This window comes from Pocillopora verrucosa, chromosome 6, assembly GCF_036669915.1.
Source record: "Pocillopora verrucosa isolate sample1 chromosome 6, ASM3666991v2, whole genome shotgun sequence".
NCBI lineage: Eukaryota > Metazoa > Cnidaria > Anthozoa > Scleractinia > Pocilloporidae > Pocillopora > Pocillopora verrucosa.
Window position 1 is genome coordinate 10,376,711 of NC_089317.1, and position 18,065 is coordinate 10,394,775.

The 18,065-nt window shown below is 37.5% G+C and overlaps 1 protein-coding gene and 1 pseudogene across 5 annotated transcripts in view; one reads left to right on the plus strand and one right to left on the minus strand.

Annotated features, from left to right (window-relative positions):
• The window catches only part of LOC131777669 (fibroblast growth factor receptor 2-like), a 45,017-nt gene that overhangs the window by 18,936 nt on the left and 8,016 nt on the right, over positions 1 to 18,065 (plus strand). For 2 of the 5 annotated variants that reach the window (XR_010717878.1, XM_066168337.1), the window contains exons 1-13: positions 6,124 to 6,273; positions 7,265 to 7,639; positions 10,568 to 10,690; positions 12,166 to 12,432; positions 12,569 to 12,802; positions 13,624 to 13,727; positions 14,368 to 14,426; positions 14,568 to 14,764; positions 15,283 to 15,315; positions 15,939 to 16,055; positions 16,448 to 16,466; positions 17,369 to 17,411; positions 17,720 to 17,999. Coding sequence is in view for 4 of the 5 variants with exons in the window: in XM_066168337.1 (XP_066024434.1) it covers positions 6,204 to 6,273; positions 7,265 to 7,639; positions 10,568 to 10,690; positions 12,166 to 12,432; positions 12,569 to 12,802; positions 13,624 to 13,727; positions 14,368 to 14,426; positions 14,568 to 14,764; positions 15,283 to 15,315; positions 15,939 to 16,055; positions 16,448 to 16,466; positions 17,369 to 17,411; positions 17,720 to 17,999 (1,921 nt within the window). In the remaining variant the exon portion in view is untranslated. Of the gene's footprint in view, positions 1 to 6,123; positions 6,274 to 6,769; positions 6,804 to 7,264; positions 7,640 to 10,567; positions 10,691 to 12,165; positions 12,433 to 12,568; positions 12,803 to 13,623; positions 13,728 to 14,367; positions 14,427 to 14,567; positions 14,765 to 15,282; positions 15,316 to 15,938; positions 16,056 to 16,447; positions 16,467 to 17,368; positions 17,412 to 17,719; positions 18,000 to 18,065 lie in introns of those variants that run through there. The other 3 variants (XM_066168340.1, XM_066168338.1, XM_066168339.1) reach the window with 3 other exon arrangements.
• LOC136281583 (uncharacterized) lies at positions 314 to 1,716 on the minus strand (annotated as a pseudogene).

Sequence of the window (18,065 nt, forward strand, 5' to 3'; positions counted from 1 at the left end):
TAAACAGGACTTCACAACTGTTGACTGGTTCTTCAGACATTCAAATCGTTCTCATTCTCCCGACTTTTTTTCTTGTAAAACTCGCAGTGCATAGTGCCACAGCATGCGTGGATATCGGATAGGATTTCTGGGCTAAATTTTATAGTCTCTCCAAACCTCAAATCCAGTACTTACTGCGAGTTTCGATTTCCCGACTTTCGCAACGGAGTCCACTTCAGCAGATTCTTGGTAATCCGGAAAAATATCAACAGATTTCTGCCCTCCTTCATGCTAAACAAGTGCTGCATGTTAAGCTTGCCCAATTTGGTACGTTTTAGTAAAACAGCTTCACAGTACGTTCTCCTTTGAGTCTTCCTACGGTGGAAATCTTATCGTCGAAGCAGTGCTCTGAGTCACTCTGTGGTATCTCCATTCTTCGGACTAACGTACATAACGGTTTGCGTACCTTGGTAGATTTATAGCTTCTGCTTCTCATCTTTAACAACGTATCATGTATGTGTGGGTATATTGTGTTATGAAACTCCTTTAAACTGTCCTTATAGAAAGGATGGAACGGCTTCAAAAGAAGCACTTGGAAAAAATTGAAATTTTCACGATTGTGAACTAGTGCTTGCAAATGGATCCTCAAGAAATAGGCAGGGTCCCCATAGATACATATTGGCTGCCCATGAAGATCGAAAGGAAACATTTGTAAACTCTGCAGAAGCTGAGAATCCCGAAGCATTCCCGCATCATGCCTTCTTCCCTCCAGGAAAACTTGAAAAATATCATGTTTATTATCTGAAGATAACGTATGTTAGTACTTAGCGAAAAATTAGATTCCCGTATTTTACAGAATACTCTCACCCCCAACCATGCATCCTATTCCCTGCATTATTCAAGCAACAAGAATGCTCAAGTGAAAACAATACTTATCTTTAGACTTACGCTTTTGTCCAGTATTAGGGGTGGGCTCCACCCTCCTTAGACCCAGCCCCCCCTTTCTTTAACATCTGGATCTGCCACTGACTACCACGTTTAACATGTAAGGGAAACTTCAATAACAGAAGTACCAACGGGGCCATACAGGTGTCCAATTATCCCATTTGGTAGAGCTAGAGACTGAAACTTTAGAGCATGCACTCGTTCGTTACCGTTGTAGACAATTCCCAGATAATTATCAGGCCTCGCAATAGGCCTAACTGTTCCGTCAACAAAACCAAAACGGTTCTGCAACGGTGACCCTCTTTATGAGATAACTTGGGCATAGGTTTGCAGTGCTGTTGGGTTCAACACTGCAGGATTCCAATTGATAATTCCATGGCTATGGACTGTATAGATGTAATCAAGCACTTCGTTGGTTACCATGCTCAAAACAGGGACAGGACGAGCGAAGCGTGGTACCATATAACTGTACCGGCAAGGGTAAGCAAAGCGTTTTAGCAGTATACAAAGGGCTTCTGTGCCCTCGGCTTTGCTTCGCTGATTACCGTTAATCCAGTCTGAGATTTAGAGTGCCTGTGCGAGTGCAGTTATATCTCTCTTCTTCACTCGAAATTCCGCAAGGCATTCATCACCTTCCATATCGTCTAGATCGAAGAGTGGATATGAACTGTACGGTAGGTCTAAGCTTGGAGACTTGTACTGTTCGTAGAAAACCAGGAGTTCTTTGTCGTTAACAATGCCTTGATCATAGCAAAGTAAAATAAAATCCCTTGTTTCTTTGATCGAGATCATTTAGAGTTTTTAAACGTACGAAAACTGCGCTTAATAGTTTTAAAATCTCTCAGCCGTACTATTTGTACTTCGCGTTGCTTAAAGTTGAATTTTGGCGGGCAACGGCGACGTTCCTCAACCACGATAGCTGTAGCATCGCCAGCCGAAGTGATTTGCTTGAACTCCCTATTGTTATCTCGCCTCCTGAAACCACAAACTAAAAAGACATCAGAACCTCCTGGCTTATTTTTTTCCATCTCGATCGCTCAGTTGAGCGTTTAGTTGGACGACACAATAATGAGCAAAGTTGCCAAAGGCAAGGGAAAAACCCGTGGCAAAAATGGAAAAACCGAAAAACGTGGTGAGGAACCAGACAACGATCGATATACAGCTTTCAAAATTACGACTCGAGGCTACTGTTTACGTTTTTGTATCAAGGCTGTTACTTGCATAAAGAAAAGAAAACCTCGTTTAACATCATGTCTGGCGAATTTTGTTCGAAATCTGGACGCCAGAGTGGAGCTCCGCCAGTACCAGTCGCTTTCACAAAGCAATTTTTTTCTTTTCTTAACAGAATCGTGCTCTTTCTTTCCTCTTTGTACCTGTTTTTTCCTCTTTTTTTCACTAAGGACTTTCTTCCGCTTTTGATTTTTTCACGAGCAAAGGTTTTACCATAAACAAAGAGTTTTCACTTGTGATGTGAACAAAGTGATGAAAATAACATGAAAATCGAGCCCCAACATGAGCGGATGCCAGGAAAATTCCCTCAGGTGATTCGCTTAGGTCCGAGATGATGACACTCTCCTGATTTATTAACTTTTAATTAAAATAGGTTGTTGTAAATAACTTGGGTCCCTTTAATGATTTTGGAAAAATTTTTTGCATGGTAACGTTAGGTTGAACGTTTGAATTCGGTTTAGTCTAATAAGAAAAAAAACGATTTTTTTCGGCCCTTGAAGGTGCAAATAACCTCAAGTCTGACGCAGAGATTTGATTTTAACAATATTGTCATGTGAGAACCCGTCAAACATCTGGGAATTAAATTACGGACGACAAATATGTGATTCAAACAGACTTAAGGGTAAAATGAAGTTAGTTTGGTCTTGGTAATTTTTCAGCGCTGTGTTTTCATGCTCTTTGTCCGATTCGTTTGAACTTCAGAAATTGGTTTGTCTCACAAAAAGAGGGTCTGGATGGGGGTACAAATATCACTTGTCAGTTAAAATTTCGGTCATTTATCAGTTGTCAGTTAAATGACTGCAAATAATTAAACTGGCGAGTTAATTATTACTTTCTGACCCTTTTTTTGGCTAACAAGGCACATGTAGAGTAAACCCGAAAATTAAGTCGAAAATTAATACAATAAGAACTCCTTTTTCTCAATTCAATAGCTCAGTTAGTAGAGCACTGCACTGGTATCGCAGAGGTCATGGGTTCAAATCCCGTTCGAGCCTGAATTTTTTTCAGGTCTCATTTCAACTACTGGTTCAGTAGTGTTCATAGCTGTGAGGATCGCTTGTATCTTATTTCTTCGCCGCAGTGCACATATATGATTTTCATATATTTCCAGTCATTATTCGTCCGCGTATGTTCGCACCTTCAACGATAATCGTCGACAAATGTGACATTTGTCACATTCCCACCTTCTGAAGTAGCTTGAACGGCTCCTCTATCGCTGCCGAGCCCTACTGGCTAATCTCCAGCGTTAAAATAGTTCCTTAGTCCCGCCAACAAGTTAAGTCCACTTTGGTGGAGTCTTCGTTTTGTAGATTCAGGGGGTCTTTTCTACAAAACGAAGACCCCTTGATTTCGCGTCAATTAGCGTCTGACAAAGCGTTTTAGTAAGGGTCTTCGTTTTGTAGATTTAGGGGGTCTTTTCTTCAAAACAAAGACCCCCTTGATTTCGCGTCAATTGGCGTCTGACAAAGCGTTTAAGTGAGGGTCTTCGTTTTGTAGATTCAGGGGGTCTTTTCTGCAAAACGAAGACCCCCTTGATTTCGCGTCTATTGGCGTCTGACAAAGCGTTTAAGTGAGGGTCTTCGTCTATTGGCGTCTGACAAAGCGTTTTAGTAAGGGTCTTCGTTTTGTAGATTCAGGGGGTCTTTTCTACAAAACGAAGACCCCCTTGATTTTGCGTCAATTGGCGTCCTGACAAAGCATTTAAGTAAGGGTCTTCGTTTTGTAGATTCAAGGGGTCTTTTCTACAAAACGAAGACCCCCTTGATTTCGCGTCAATTGGCGTCTGACAAAGCGTTTAAGTAAGGGTCTTCGTTTTGTAGATTCAGGGGGGCTTTTCTGCAAAACGAAGACCCCCTTGATTTCGCGTCAATTGGCGTCTGACAAAGTGTTTTTGTATGGCGTAGTATTGTCACAAAGTTGGCGATCCATCACAACCGAAGCTGCTTTCTGACACAATCAGGCCTATTTTTTGACTGATACACTGAAACGTTTGAACTGTTTTAGCCGCCCCCACAAAAAAAAAAAAAAAAAAAAAAACAATATGTGCTTTCTATCACCTATCCTAAGACTAAATCATTTTGCTATTAGGTCACAGCCAAGTCTTTAAAATTGTCGCATCATCACGCTATGCTACTGAACGGCATAAATTATCAACCATGACGTTAGTTCAAATATTTATTTCACTCCCTTTGCCTTTTAGAGAATAAGTAAAATTGCCAGGCTAATAGCCAATGTTGCTGCTGCCACTACAAATTGTGAATGCTTCTATCTCTAGTAACTTTCCTAGTATAAAGCAGAGTACTGAATATTTCCTACATGCTGTAAAATTACTACATAATGGGAAGCTTAAGATCAGCTAGAAATTGTGAAATACCTCGTGTTACAAAAATACTTTAATGCTGTACAAGTCCTGCACCCCCTAAGCTGGCCTCCTTTGCGATTTAAAACCGCATCAGTCTAGACAACTGATGCACCCCTTTTTGTTGCGCGCGGTTGAAATCGGCAACGTATAATAGATTCTTCCTTCCCAGGGGTCTGGCAAAGCGTTTTAGCAAGGGTCTTCGTTTTGTAGATTTAGGGGGGCTTTTCTACAAAACGAAGACCCCAGTTAAGTTCACATCGGTTTGTGCTGAGGAACGCTTTGGGTTAGTTTTTTAACTGTCCGTGCCTTATTCGGGCAAAAAAATTAGGGTCTTCGTTTTTCGGTCTTCGGTCTTCGGTCTTCGGTCTTCGCTCTTCGTTTTGTAGACACCCTGATCATGTGTACTATACGTGGCCTCGGTCGACCGACTATAGATCGACTATCGGTCGACTATCGGTCGACAGTCGACCGACTATCGGTCAAGTATCGGTCATGTATCGGTCAAGTATCGGTCGTGTATCGGTCAAGTATCGGTCGTGTATCGGTCAAGTATCGGTCAAGTGTAGGTCATGTATCGGTCGAGTATCGATGGTTTAAGACTAGATCGGTCGAAACATTTATCGGTCAACTGTCGGCCGATATATCGGTCGACTGTCGACCGATAGTCGACCTATAGTCGGTCGACAGTCGACCGATATATCGGCCGATGTATAGGCCGATATGTCGACCGAGGCCACCTATAGTACACATGATTCCTTTATTCTAGGCAGGACACACGAGAGCCAAAAGGTCACGAACGTTTATTGCCTTTCGTCACAACATACCACCCAGCAGTTAAAAATTTAAAACGAATTCTGATGGAGCATTGGAGTCTGATATACTATCAGCCCTTGCTGAAAACAATTTTTGCAAAACCTCCGATCGTGTCTTACAAAATTAAGGGAAAATTCCAAATGGAATGCATCTGAAGAATCACTTGCTTAGAAGAAGACGTTTTAGTCGTTTTTCCAACGGGATTTAACAAAAATCGCCGATTCCCGTGTCCCGCTCATATTAACAATCCCGCATCTCGCTCCCTTCTTTCTCTAAATTCTCGGATCCCAGCCTTCAAATAAGCCCAACCCGGATCCCGAAAAACTTATTGGAGACCCTCTTACAAAGCCATCGCCCTGAGGATGTGATTGACCCAACCAAGTTATAACAGCGACTGGACAATGCTACTCGTGTAATAAAGATCATGTTTAACTGTAAATTGTCGTATTTATTCATGGCGAATCATAATTAACAAAATATGTTATTTGGTTTCGATTAATACTGATATGAAAGGGATAGTAGTTCGCGAATAAATTATTTCACGGTACGGAAAAATTGGACCGTCTAGTTTTATGGCCAAACATTTTTCAAAATTTACTTTTTAAGTCCAGGAAATAACATGATTTTTATTATTTAACGTTACTAGTTTATGCAAGAGACAGGATGTGATATTTCGTTTATTTACCACTACTTCCGGTATGGTTGCAGTAAGGACATTTCATAGCTTATGCTATGACATACTCTTGAGATATGCATAAGCTGAGGCAAGAGTCCATTTAAGGCATTGGTAAGAATGTTAATTTTTTATGCATACTTCCTTGTTTATTCCTCCGTCGGAAACCGTGGTAAACAGACTTTTGGATGATTACAAATTATGGAGTCGTTTTCATTGATATCGTGTTCGTTTCTGCTCCTTATTGTTCGGTTTCTGGTCTGGAAAGTAGGTGGGTGTCTTCTCTTAACCTTTAAAGTCTTCGTACTGTTCGAGAAGGGATTACGTCCTGATTCAACAGCTTCAGCTTGTAAACTGCCATATAGTCTGTGTAGTTACGTATGGTCACCAAACTCAACAAGAAAAAAGTGATTTATGCGCCTTTGATTATTGCTGCTACTGATTAAGTCTGTGTCAAGTAAGACGAATTTGTGATCGCTAGCAGATCTAGTAATATCAAGTCGATATTGTAAGATTACAGTGAACTGCAAGCGTAAGTTTGATTGTGGCACCGATAATGACTCCCCTTGTAAACTTTACTCTTTCCCTCCTAACTTAACCTTCTCAAATTTTCACGCGAATAGCTATTAAAAGGGGTATTGAAGTCTGAGGTAAGAGACATTTTCGGTAAAATTTCCGCGTAGCCCCATACTATTGTAAAACAAATCTGTTTTCCCAATGGCAACGTCTTGAGTGAGTGACCATTTGCATTTCAGAGTCCTCTTAAACTTGTTTATACGCTACACGTACCACAAGTTCAGTGTAAGACTTTCTTGATTGTTAAACTAATTCTCCTTGTCAGCATCTTTGTAAATGTAAAGAGAATAGTATGGAGAATATAAATATTGATGTTAGGGTGTAAAGAGTTAAGGGATGTGCATGTAAATAATATGCCAACAGATAGATACCTCAAGGTTTTGCTTTATGAATAGCAATTGTCTACATTATTGCATATATTGTAAATTGGTTTTATCTTGCCATCTGAGAACCAATACATTCTGTTAATGTTGAAATTCATGACAATGATTTTATTATTGACAATTTTTTTTACATATTATGTACGAACAATTGTATGAGTACATTGTTAACGTCCATTTAAAACTCATCCCTCTCAGCCAATGTTTGTTTGTGTTTGATTGTAACATAACGATATTGCAATGTTCAAACATTTAACCTGTCCCCACTGTGTGTTGTATTAACCAGTTAGTTTCTTCGTGCTGTAGATGCAAACATCACATGGACTCTTCCCTCTCCACATCGTGGTCCACTCAGCAATACAGACATCTCAATTCGAACAACGCTTAAAGTTTTAGATGGTAGTTCTTCTGAGTTGCGTTTGGAATGGGACTTTACCTTATCTGGTGAATCACTTTTTCGTGTGTCTTGGAAAATAGATGGCAATGACCTAATTGGGACTAAAACTGCATCTGGAGCCGTTAGATTATTTCCAGTCTTTCAAGGACAATTTAGCATCAGTTCTAATGATCGTGCCACACTCATAATCCACAATGCAACAGCTGCTGATGGAAAGGAAATCACATGCATTGTGAGCACTGATGTAAGGGATTGGAGTGATGTAATTAGTGTTGTCATAAAAGGTGAGTGTTCATTTTGTTGCTTTACTAAAATTAATGTATATGTACATGTATGTGTATGTCTAATTCAAGTATCTTTAGGATCATTTTGCTTATCCACAAGAGAATGTGCATCATGGTTCATGTTGACTCTCTGTAATCAATCAGCAGTGCCTTTCTCAGGGTACATGTGAGGAAGAAAATCAACTTGTGTGATTGTTTGGGTAATTGTGGAGGATTACACAAATTTTACATGAAGTAACTATTTTATAACTGGAAACCAAGTAAATCTTATCATACTTTTTTGATAACATAATTGGGGAATAATCCTTCTTTGTAGGATAAACTTTGTGATATTTTATGGTGATGTTTTTATTTTTAGATTGTAGGATGAAGATTAGAAATCATCTCACATAGATTTTACATTGTTGATGAGTGAGAGAGAGGCAAATGCAAGATTTTTTTTTATGTTCTTCTTAGCCTTGCTATCATAAATTCTCAGCAGTGCTTAAAGTTTGTAAACCAAATTGTTACAAGCATCTGTTTCTTTCAAAATGTGACACTCCATGTGATTTTAGGGAGAATTAGTTGATAGCATGCTCACATCACACTTCCACATGAGAACAAAAGAAATTTTTTTCTGTAGATCAAGTATTTTTATAACAGGGCTATGTGGCAGGGTATTCTGCAGTTACTCCCTCTTCAGTATCAAGTAAACTTTACACATGAAAAACTTTACTCCTGCTGGACTTTACTCAGAGCAAAAATCTCAGAGAAACTTTTCTCCTGGTAAACTCTACTCCACATTTACTACACTCCACATTTACTTCACTCCACGTTTACTTTACTCCATGTAAACTTTACTCGTGGTAAAATTTACCCTGGGTAAACTTAACCTGTGGTGAATAACAACATACTCTACTCGGAGGGAGGATTTGGTTAAGTGTAGCATTGGAGTTCTTTGAAAAGCTTGAAAATTGGGGATTCAATGAAAGAAACAAATGTGTTTGAATAATGATATCTCACCATTTAGAACTCAGAAATACAAGTCACATGTAATCTATCATGTATTGCAGTAAAGAAATCCTTCCTCATGGTAAACTTTACTCCAGGTAAATTTAATCCGGGGTGAATAACAACATACTTTACTTGGAGGGTGGAATGGCTCAGTGTAGCATTGATGTTCTTCATAAAGTTTGAAAATTGGGGATTCAATGAATGAAACAAACGTTTTTGTATAATAATATCTCACCACTTGGAACTCAGAAATACAAGTCACATGTAATTTATCATGTATTGCAGTATATAAATCCTTGCTAAATGTGATAAGGACCTGAAACACAACTACTTCTTTACCAAATACTGAATTCTTTCTCAGGAGAGAAGGAATAACTTTAACACACATGTTATCTTGGTGTGTGACTGAAGTCGCACCTTAAGTGTGACCTTCAAGAATGTTCTAGAAGTAGGTGTGTCATGCTGAGTCATCCCCAAATCAATATATAAATAGACTCTGTTGTAATGTTATGGAACGTTCTAGATCCTCAACTGTACCTACAAAAGCTGACCTAGTAACTAGATGTAGCGAGTAGTTTAGTTGCTGGTATAGCCCATCAGATATCAATAAAGGTGTATGCTGCAGAATGTGTTATGACACGTGTTAACTGTACTTGAAATAGTCATGAGAGGCAAGGCAATTTTGTACTTGAAATAGTCATGAGAGGCAAGGCAATTTTGTACTTGAAATAGTCATGAGAGGCAAGGCAATTTAACTTGACTGACTTACAACATTTTTCTTAAGGGAATACTCTCTTCAGCACTCATGCAAGTGTGCTCCAACCCAATAATTTGGTTCTCTCTTTATATGACATTGTGTGTGGGTTTTGACCAAGAGCTATTTTTGATGCTCTTCATTGTACGTTTTCTATTGCTACATGTAGTTTTTCTTTAATCTAGAAGGGTGACTGTACTGGACATGCATATTCTACAACAAGTCTTACAAGTGATTTTATGATAAAGCTCTGAGAAGATTTCTCTGTTTCTGCTGCTAACTGCAACAGCTTCAGTAGGCTCAGAATTTGTAATCCTTGTTCACTGACACATCCAAGTGAATTGACTACGATAAATATCTCTACACAATGACACATAGTTCCAAGTTGAAGTTGACAGATTTTAACTTTACATTTTGTAGTGATGGTACTGTTGTTTACTTTAATCCTTCTTGTGGGTGATTCTCATGACTTGGCATTTTTGGTGGTTAAATTTAACTTGCTAACCCCTTGTCCAGTTATTTAAAGAGCTCAGGTCCGACTGCAGCACTGATGTGTTGTCATAGCTTAGTTCACAATAAATTCTGTTTCATCTGTGAACAAATTAATTGAAGATGTAACAATGTTCGGTGTTTCATTTAGATAAGTGAAGAACAAGATGGGTCCAGGGTTAGACCCTGAGGCACTCTTGATTTTTCAGATGACCAGTTGGAGTAGGCTCCATATATCACAAATGTCTGTTATCTGCTCTTCAAAAAGTGTCTAAACATAACAATATGGACTCACCAATGCAATGTCTGTCTATTAAGTTTGGGTGGAAAGCGCTCATTAGATACACAGTAAATGGTCAAGATGCCCAAAATTTATTTGGTGCAATGTCATGTCATTCAAAAGTTTTAGTTATGTTGCTCAAAGAAACAGTGATTTATTAGATCAGACTTACAGAATGTAAGTTAGCAATAAAGTTAAGACATCTTTTCACTTAAGTGGTTTTCATTTCCAACAACACCATGAAGACCTTGACTATGCAGAAAACAATCAGATCAACAGAATTGAAATATGTTTGAGTAATTAGTCAAAAAGCATTGTTTGTAATGCAGTCGTACCTATGGACCTTTCATATTCAGTTCTTTCAAATCCAGAGGATTTGTACATAGTTTAAAACCTTTCATTTTGCCTGTAGTGCCTTGGAATTTGTGGAATTTGATGGAATTAAGGAGTGTGTTCAAAAGGCCATTTTGGAGAGAAACTTCACTAAAGAAAGTCAATTTCATACCACTGGTTTGGCTCATGCACAAAGATGAAGGTAATAAAGGTTTCAGCACATTCTGCCAAATTAAATCAAATTTTGACAACTTTATTCTCAAAAAAACTAAGAAAACTGAAGTTTGCTATCCCATACCTTCTCTAATACACAAAATAGATGGTCATAATTGCCATATTTCTCAAGCTATTTTTCACTCAAAACCAATCAGAGCATAAGACTATAAACATTTGCACTATCTGTAGCCACGACACCTTCCCTGCGGTGTTGAGGCATCTTGGCAACCATGCTGTGCATTAGCAAGAGATGGAAAAAGTAGTACAAAAGTAGAGGTCACATGTTCTAGGCTTTCTCTTGAGTAAAGAAAATTGATGTCCCTTGCCTGGGTAGTGAAAAGAAAGTATGTCATCAGGATCATGCAGCAAAAATGGGACATGGTGCAATTTAATTTTAAAGTCACAACAATCTAACAAAGCTAAGGAGTTTTGCAAGTGTGGACTTCCCTGTTAAGTGATTTGGGTTTAAAACCTTGTTTTCTGACCAGAAGGTTCTTTGTTTTGAAAACTTTAGCAGGTCAAGTAGGGATAGGTATTAATTAAGTATATTGAGGATTCAGGAATTCAGAAGTTTTCATGAAGATAATGTGTCATGAGACTCTGACTTCCTGCTTTATTTGATTTCAGTGATTTCTTTATTTTACATATACAGCTGCATACTGTACACTATATATATGGTGTCAGTAGGTGTGCCTTTTTACATTTTTCAGAGTGAGTGAATTTATTGCATGAATTTGTTTCTTATCTGGAAATTTAAAACCATGTCAAACAAAGTTGTTGTCTTCTATTTCTGACAGTAAATTGTGGGTTTATTAAAAATGGTCAAAGCCATCTATCCCAGGGATGAAAGAAGGGCATATTTATATTCTAATGTATTTACAAACACATTTGTGTGAAACTCTCACCACAGCTACCAGCTGAAAGATACCTTTTTTTCTTTATATAAAATCAGGCATGTGAACTCTCATCTTGAACTCAGGTTGGCTAGGATACAAAAAGTTTAAAGCTCAGCTTAGCATAGATCCCATCAAGAAGACTGACACTTGTAGATTCAGAGAATGTTTTTCCTTTTCATTGTTCCTCTTTTGCCTCATGCTCAGCTGGTCAATTTAGACTGAGCAACAAAAGGGATGAGACTAACTTTTCATGCATGTTTGCTCATACAATATTTCTTATACCTGCCTTTTTTTTTAAATATTGAGAAAAACAACAAAAACTACAAAACCAAAAAAACTAGACATCTTTTTGCTCTTACATGCTCATACTGGTAACATCTAAAGACAGTCTTTACACAATGTGCTCAGTTACACTGTACATGTACTGCCCATGTCACTGTGAATTTCATTTGCACATGCATGGAAGGGATGTGGAAAAGTGTTTTAATGACATTAAAAATTGTTACTCAAGTGTACTTTTCAATTAGCTCTTAAAGTCTGCTTGTGATTATTTGTCTGCTGTTAGTTCCAGCAAAAATCCATCAAATTAGAGGTGAACAAACTGTTCTTGAAGGTGGCAACTTGAAGTTAACATGCAAAGCATCTGGTAAACCAGAACCAAACATCACCTGGACGGAAGAGAAGGAAGGGAATCATGGAAATAGTGTGCTTCAAGTAGGAAAAGTGCTGACTATAACAAAAGTTAGCAGGAATGATTCAGGAACTTTCAACTGTACAGCATATAATGGTTTTGGTGAAGCAGATAGCCAAACAGTTCATGTGGATGTCACTTGTGAGTATGCATTGAAAAAATTTTAACTATGGTGCTACACAGATAGGCACTTTCCATTGGTGACATATTACTTGGTGCACATTTGTGTTGATACTGTTTTTTTTATATGATTTTTATTTTCTAAATTGATGTACAGATTCACCCAAGATTGTTAAATTTAAGACTGAATATTTTGTGGATGTACAACAAAGTGAAACTCTTAACTGTCAAGCAGAAGGAAACCCTCCACCTACTTACACTTGGATACCCTGTGACTCAGAACAAGGTTGTGACAAGAATACTCTTCATATTTCACAAGTTCTTAATAATGCCAACCATACCTGTAAAGTGGCCAATTTACTTGGAAATGATGAAAGAACAGCCAGTGTTTGTAAGTTCCATTATACATGTAGTCTTGCATACACTCACTATACAGTTATGTAGTATCTTCATACATGTACCAAGTTGAATATGACATTTTGATTGGGTTTTCAGAGTTGAGCCAGGGGTCAGGTAGCCTCTCTGGTTGTAAAAGCCCAAACAGTGCTTTTACTTTGTCTTGGTGGATAACTCTCTCTTTTCTTTAAATAATTACAATGTACATGTAATACATTGATTATTTTATTACATGTAAAATGCAAAGAAAGCAGTGCAGTAATTTAAGCTTCAGATGGCTTACACAGAGATGAGTATCAAAAGTTGGGGAAAAAGCTGTAGTCAGGGCTTCTGACAAGGTACAGGAAAAATTGTAATTGTATGGGATTGGCTTTTTTTTTGGAAAATGGATTTAGTTCTTTCATCTTTTAGTCATTGTAAGCTGAAGTACTCAAGACCTACGTATTTTACAGTGTGCATCAATTTTACAATGTTTTCATTAAAGCAAGAGAAGCCAAAGACACATTGCTGCCTCTCTATATTTTCTTCAATGCCATGCATTCATTTGACAAGTAATCAACACACCCCACCAATGAGAAATATGATGAGAAGTTGACTAGTGCCCAGGATCATGTAGGCTATGGCAGAAACCTCAGTTGTTCTTGTTACAAGCCTCTTACTGAAAGCAACAGACATCTCAATCATCTCTGAGGTTAACTACATGTAACCTTAGAACAGTCCTAAAGTTTTACAGAACCCTGGTCTTCAAACAGATTACCTGTAGCAATAAAAAGATTGAGTAAATCATGTAGTAATGATTTTTCTTCTACTTCACAGACATTGGAGGAAATGTGATTAACATAACTATTGTCATCACAAGTGAAACATGTATAGATGGAAAATACCACCAATCCTTATTACTGGAGAAATTTAAAGAACTGGTAACTTAATGTCATATACTTAGATATTGCTGCCACAGCTATCAGTTAGACATATACCAGTTTACATTGGAGGGATTTTTTTCTCACAAATAAACTGTGTGCCTTTGTTGAACTTCACTTGATCTGTTAAATTGTTAAACTATAGTTGTCACTGAGTGTTGTTTACTTCAGGGTCAAAGACTGATGTGCTGGCTGTATAATAATTAAAAGGAAATTTGGCTGGTGGAGAGTGTGTTAAGAATATGTCATTTAAGTCTACAGTGTTTCTTGAATTCCTAGATTGCACGCAGTCTGTCAGAGTTCTGTCAAATCTTGAACTTGAAAAGCTTGCCACAATCTTCTTATTATTGTCTGTTTATTATAACTTATATAGTGTTTGCTCATGGTCTGTATTTGGGGCAATAAGAGGCCTGGTGCTTTTTTTCCAAATTGAAATAAGGAGCAAGTGACAAGAAGAAGAACAATCATTCACTGAAGAAGCACCTTAAAGAAACAACTGATTAATACTCAGGGACTGATTCTCAGCTGATTCTCGGCAAAACAACCATGTTCAATTTAATACATAATATTTGACTTGTTCTCATGTGTGATACATGGTCACTAACATTTTAAGACACCTGATTGAAATGCTTACTTGCAGCTTGACAAGGCTTTTGCTGACAAACCTGGCTATGAAGGAGTGCAGTTGATAAGTGTGAGGTATGGGAGTTAATGGGATTTAGATGATTGCTAGTTTATCTGGCTTCCAAATATTTTAATTTAAAAATTTTATTATTTGCTGTTTTGTTATCTGTTTTCCATATCTTGTCACTCTAACCCTCAGTTAATGTCTGTCCTAAGGTGTGGAAGTATCATTGTTGACCTTGCACTGAAATTCAACTCCACTGCAAAGGAACAAGATGTTATCATAACACTTAATGATGCTGTGAAAGATGGAAAGCTGGGAGAGTTCAGTGTTGGTGCCATAAAAGGGAAAAGATCTGATATGGAACCAACAGGTGGAGGTGTCACATCCCCACTTGACAGGTCCTATGGGGGTAAGTCCCCAAAACGTTTCATACAAAAATTTTGCAAGTTGATTCATGAATGTCCTTGCCCTGCACTAGGTTGTGAGCACATTTTTTGTGGTGTGAAAAAAAAAAAGTTTTGAAAGTTACTGTATTTAACTCAAAATTGGTACTGTAGTAGGTTTTAACAGATATCTGAAAACCTAGTGTGTTGTGGTAATGACAACAATGACAACCACAAGCAGCCCCAATTTCAGTGCTAATAGAACAGTGTCTGTATTGTGTGCACGCACTTTTGTTGTGCGTTTCGTCAAGTTTACTTTTGATTTCAATGCAAAAACGCAAGAAATGGTTATGTTTCCCAATATCTGGTGCTTTTTATTTACCTAAATTAACTTTTGTTCAATAGTTTTAGACCGTGGTTCATTTACATTTTTCTTTTTTTTTTGAGATGGTTAATAGGGAAGAATAATGTGTGGCCCACATGAGTCCAAACAAATAGCAGCCATGCCTGTTTTCCTCAAATTAATCGTGTATTTTTTTTGTAGAATCTTCAGAGCTTCCAACTGGGACAAAAACAGGTAAAGCATCCTCTTATGACAAATGCCAGACTTTGTAAATGTTTAGCAATGAGAAGTTTAATCTGATTTTGTACCCTCTAGACACATATGACTTTTAGTTTCCTGAAAATAAGAAATAAAAAACGATTACTGTCCAACTGAATCGAGTTTTGTTTCGAGTCCAAGGTGCCAGATTGTAATCTTGGTTTTCTATTGTTTTGTGTCATTTTGTCTGTGTGACTAACCCTGGCTGCGGAGAAAAGTGAGATCTGATTGTGCCCGATTTTATGTACAAGTTTGTGGATTGAGAAGTGGGTGCCTCTATCTTATTTTTTTTCCATGAGTAAACAATTGGAAGTTGTGGTTTAAAAGCTTGTAAAGAGGGAAGAACATTCAATATAAATGAACGGATATTTCTTTTAACCTTGCACGTGCATAATTTGTATCCTCTATCTTTTTTCTGAACAAGTACATATGCATTGCATCCTGTTAAGTTCCTTATGTGAATTGTGAAACAAAATTTTGGGAAGGAGCTAAATTGAGTTGTGCTTGAATTTCATAGGTTTCCTGACCATAACAAGAATGCAGAGGCAGATCCTTTATGATCATTGAAAAAATTATCTGAAGCTTATCACGCTTTCTAGGTACTATAGGTGTTATTGTTGGTGCATTGTTTGGATCCGTTGCTGCACTGGCTGTTGCCGGAATATTAGTTTGGTGGACTTGCATGAAAAATACGCGCCATACGAGAGGCACTGAAGGTAAGTGTTGCATATATGTTATCTCTCAAATGAACACTAGTTTTGGCATCCTAGAAATACATCCCTAATATTTTTCCTTTTCCCAAGACTAAGCACAACCTTCAGTTCACTCCTTGCTACATTATGATCTTCGCTCTAGCAATTTCTATATTTTTGACCGAGTAGTGTATTATAAACTAATAATGTGTTTTGCCGTCATCTATTTTTTGGCTAGTTAGTTATTGTTAAAAGGCCTGGCTTGATGTTGTACCCTTTAAGACTCAACTTGATGTACACCAAATAGACTTTAATTTGCTTTTGAGCAATAAGTTTTGCTCGATGCCAACTATTTTAATTGTTTTGCTTCGCTTTGCTTTTTATGTTTCCTCGTTTTGTTTCTTTTCATACTAAAGAGGTGGCAATGACTGGAAGGTGAGATTTTTTTTAATCAAAATGTAGCTGTCTACTTGGGTTGTTCGTTTATGGTTCGATCGTTCTGACAATTTTTAACACCCACATTTTTTTTTCATGTGAATGTTTGCGATTGATCCAATGACCACTAACTTTAAAGCACTCGTGCGCAGCAGAGATGCACTGTACACTTTTGGACAATTAATTTAATGTTTGTCACTTGTTCAATGACCAACATTTTAAGGATCTGTAGAAAAACTAAAAAAAAAAAGGAACAGCATTAACTAATAAGTTTATTATTTTATTCTTTTATTTATATATATATACACATAGATACATTTATATATACATGCACATATGTGTGTGTGTGTATGTATGTATGTATGTATAGTTTATATATTTATATAGACAGATAGAGAGACAGATAGATATAGATGTATATTGATGTCTATATAACTGCTCAGTGCAGGATTGCTGCATGTTAGTTCAGGCCTAATTACAAGTTTTCTAGATGTCCCCTAACAGTTTTGGTCTGTAATCATAAAGTGATTAAAAAAATCTGACTGACCGTGATACTGTTTTCCTTTACAGTATATTTAGATGCTTTTTCTTTTGGTCGCAGGAAAGCAATCTTAGCATATGATCCTTTTCTCATCTGCTTGTAACCGGGGGAAATGAAAATTCAATTCAGAGGATGCAAAACACTCTGTGGTTATTAAAATTGAAAAAAAATTCCGTTAAAACAAATACATATAAGACAAGGCTGCTCTGCTCATAGAGTCTGACTGTAGCCGAGCCTTTATCCGGTTTCCAGTTGCTTTTCTTACTGGACTAAGCTGTCTGGAAAGTTTTTTCGTTATTTAAGATTTTACAGTTGGAGAGAATTTGGTTTGTTTTGTGATATCTTTGATTTGCTGTTTCAGAACATTCGGAAATTCAAGTAATGAAACAAGAGGAAGTACTAATGTAGGTCATGCAATGAAATCTTATACTTTCATATATAGATACAATTTCCTGTAGTGTTAGGTGTGTTTTGTTTTTACATTGCTGTCTGTACTGATAGTCCTCCCACTTTAACTGACAGTTTACTCGAGCTTAGAAAGTTGTCCTCCTTACAGATTTTAAGTAAATTATTCATTGATATTGTCAAATAAGTCCGAGTAAATAATGGTTTATTTTTCATAAGACAGCTGATTTGAAGATTTGAAATAGTTTCATAGCAACTTAGGTATTTTATGATCTTTTCTTAAATTGAAAGCAGCTTTGTCTCTAAGATTGCAGTCGAATTGCCAAAACCTTCTCAAAGCCATTACATGGCACTGAATGACAGAACTCGTTCACAAATGGTGGCAGATGCTAGTCCACTCAGTGCTGAACAAATTAGCGAGTACGCTTCTCTTAATCTATACACACGCTCTTGGGAGATCCCCAGAGAGCACGTGACGATAAAGCAGATCATTGGAAAAGGTGCTTTTGGTCAGGTTGCTAAGGCAACAGCCGTTAACTTACAGGGAAGAGCCAAGAAGATGCTCGTAGCAGTTAAAATGTTGAAAGGTACCAAGAAATAAAGTCATGTTTTACTTGGTCTTTGGACTGACTTGGAAGTCTCTCCAAATTGTT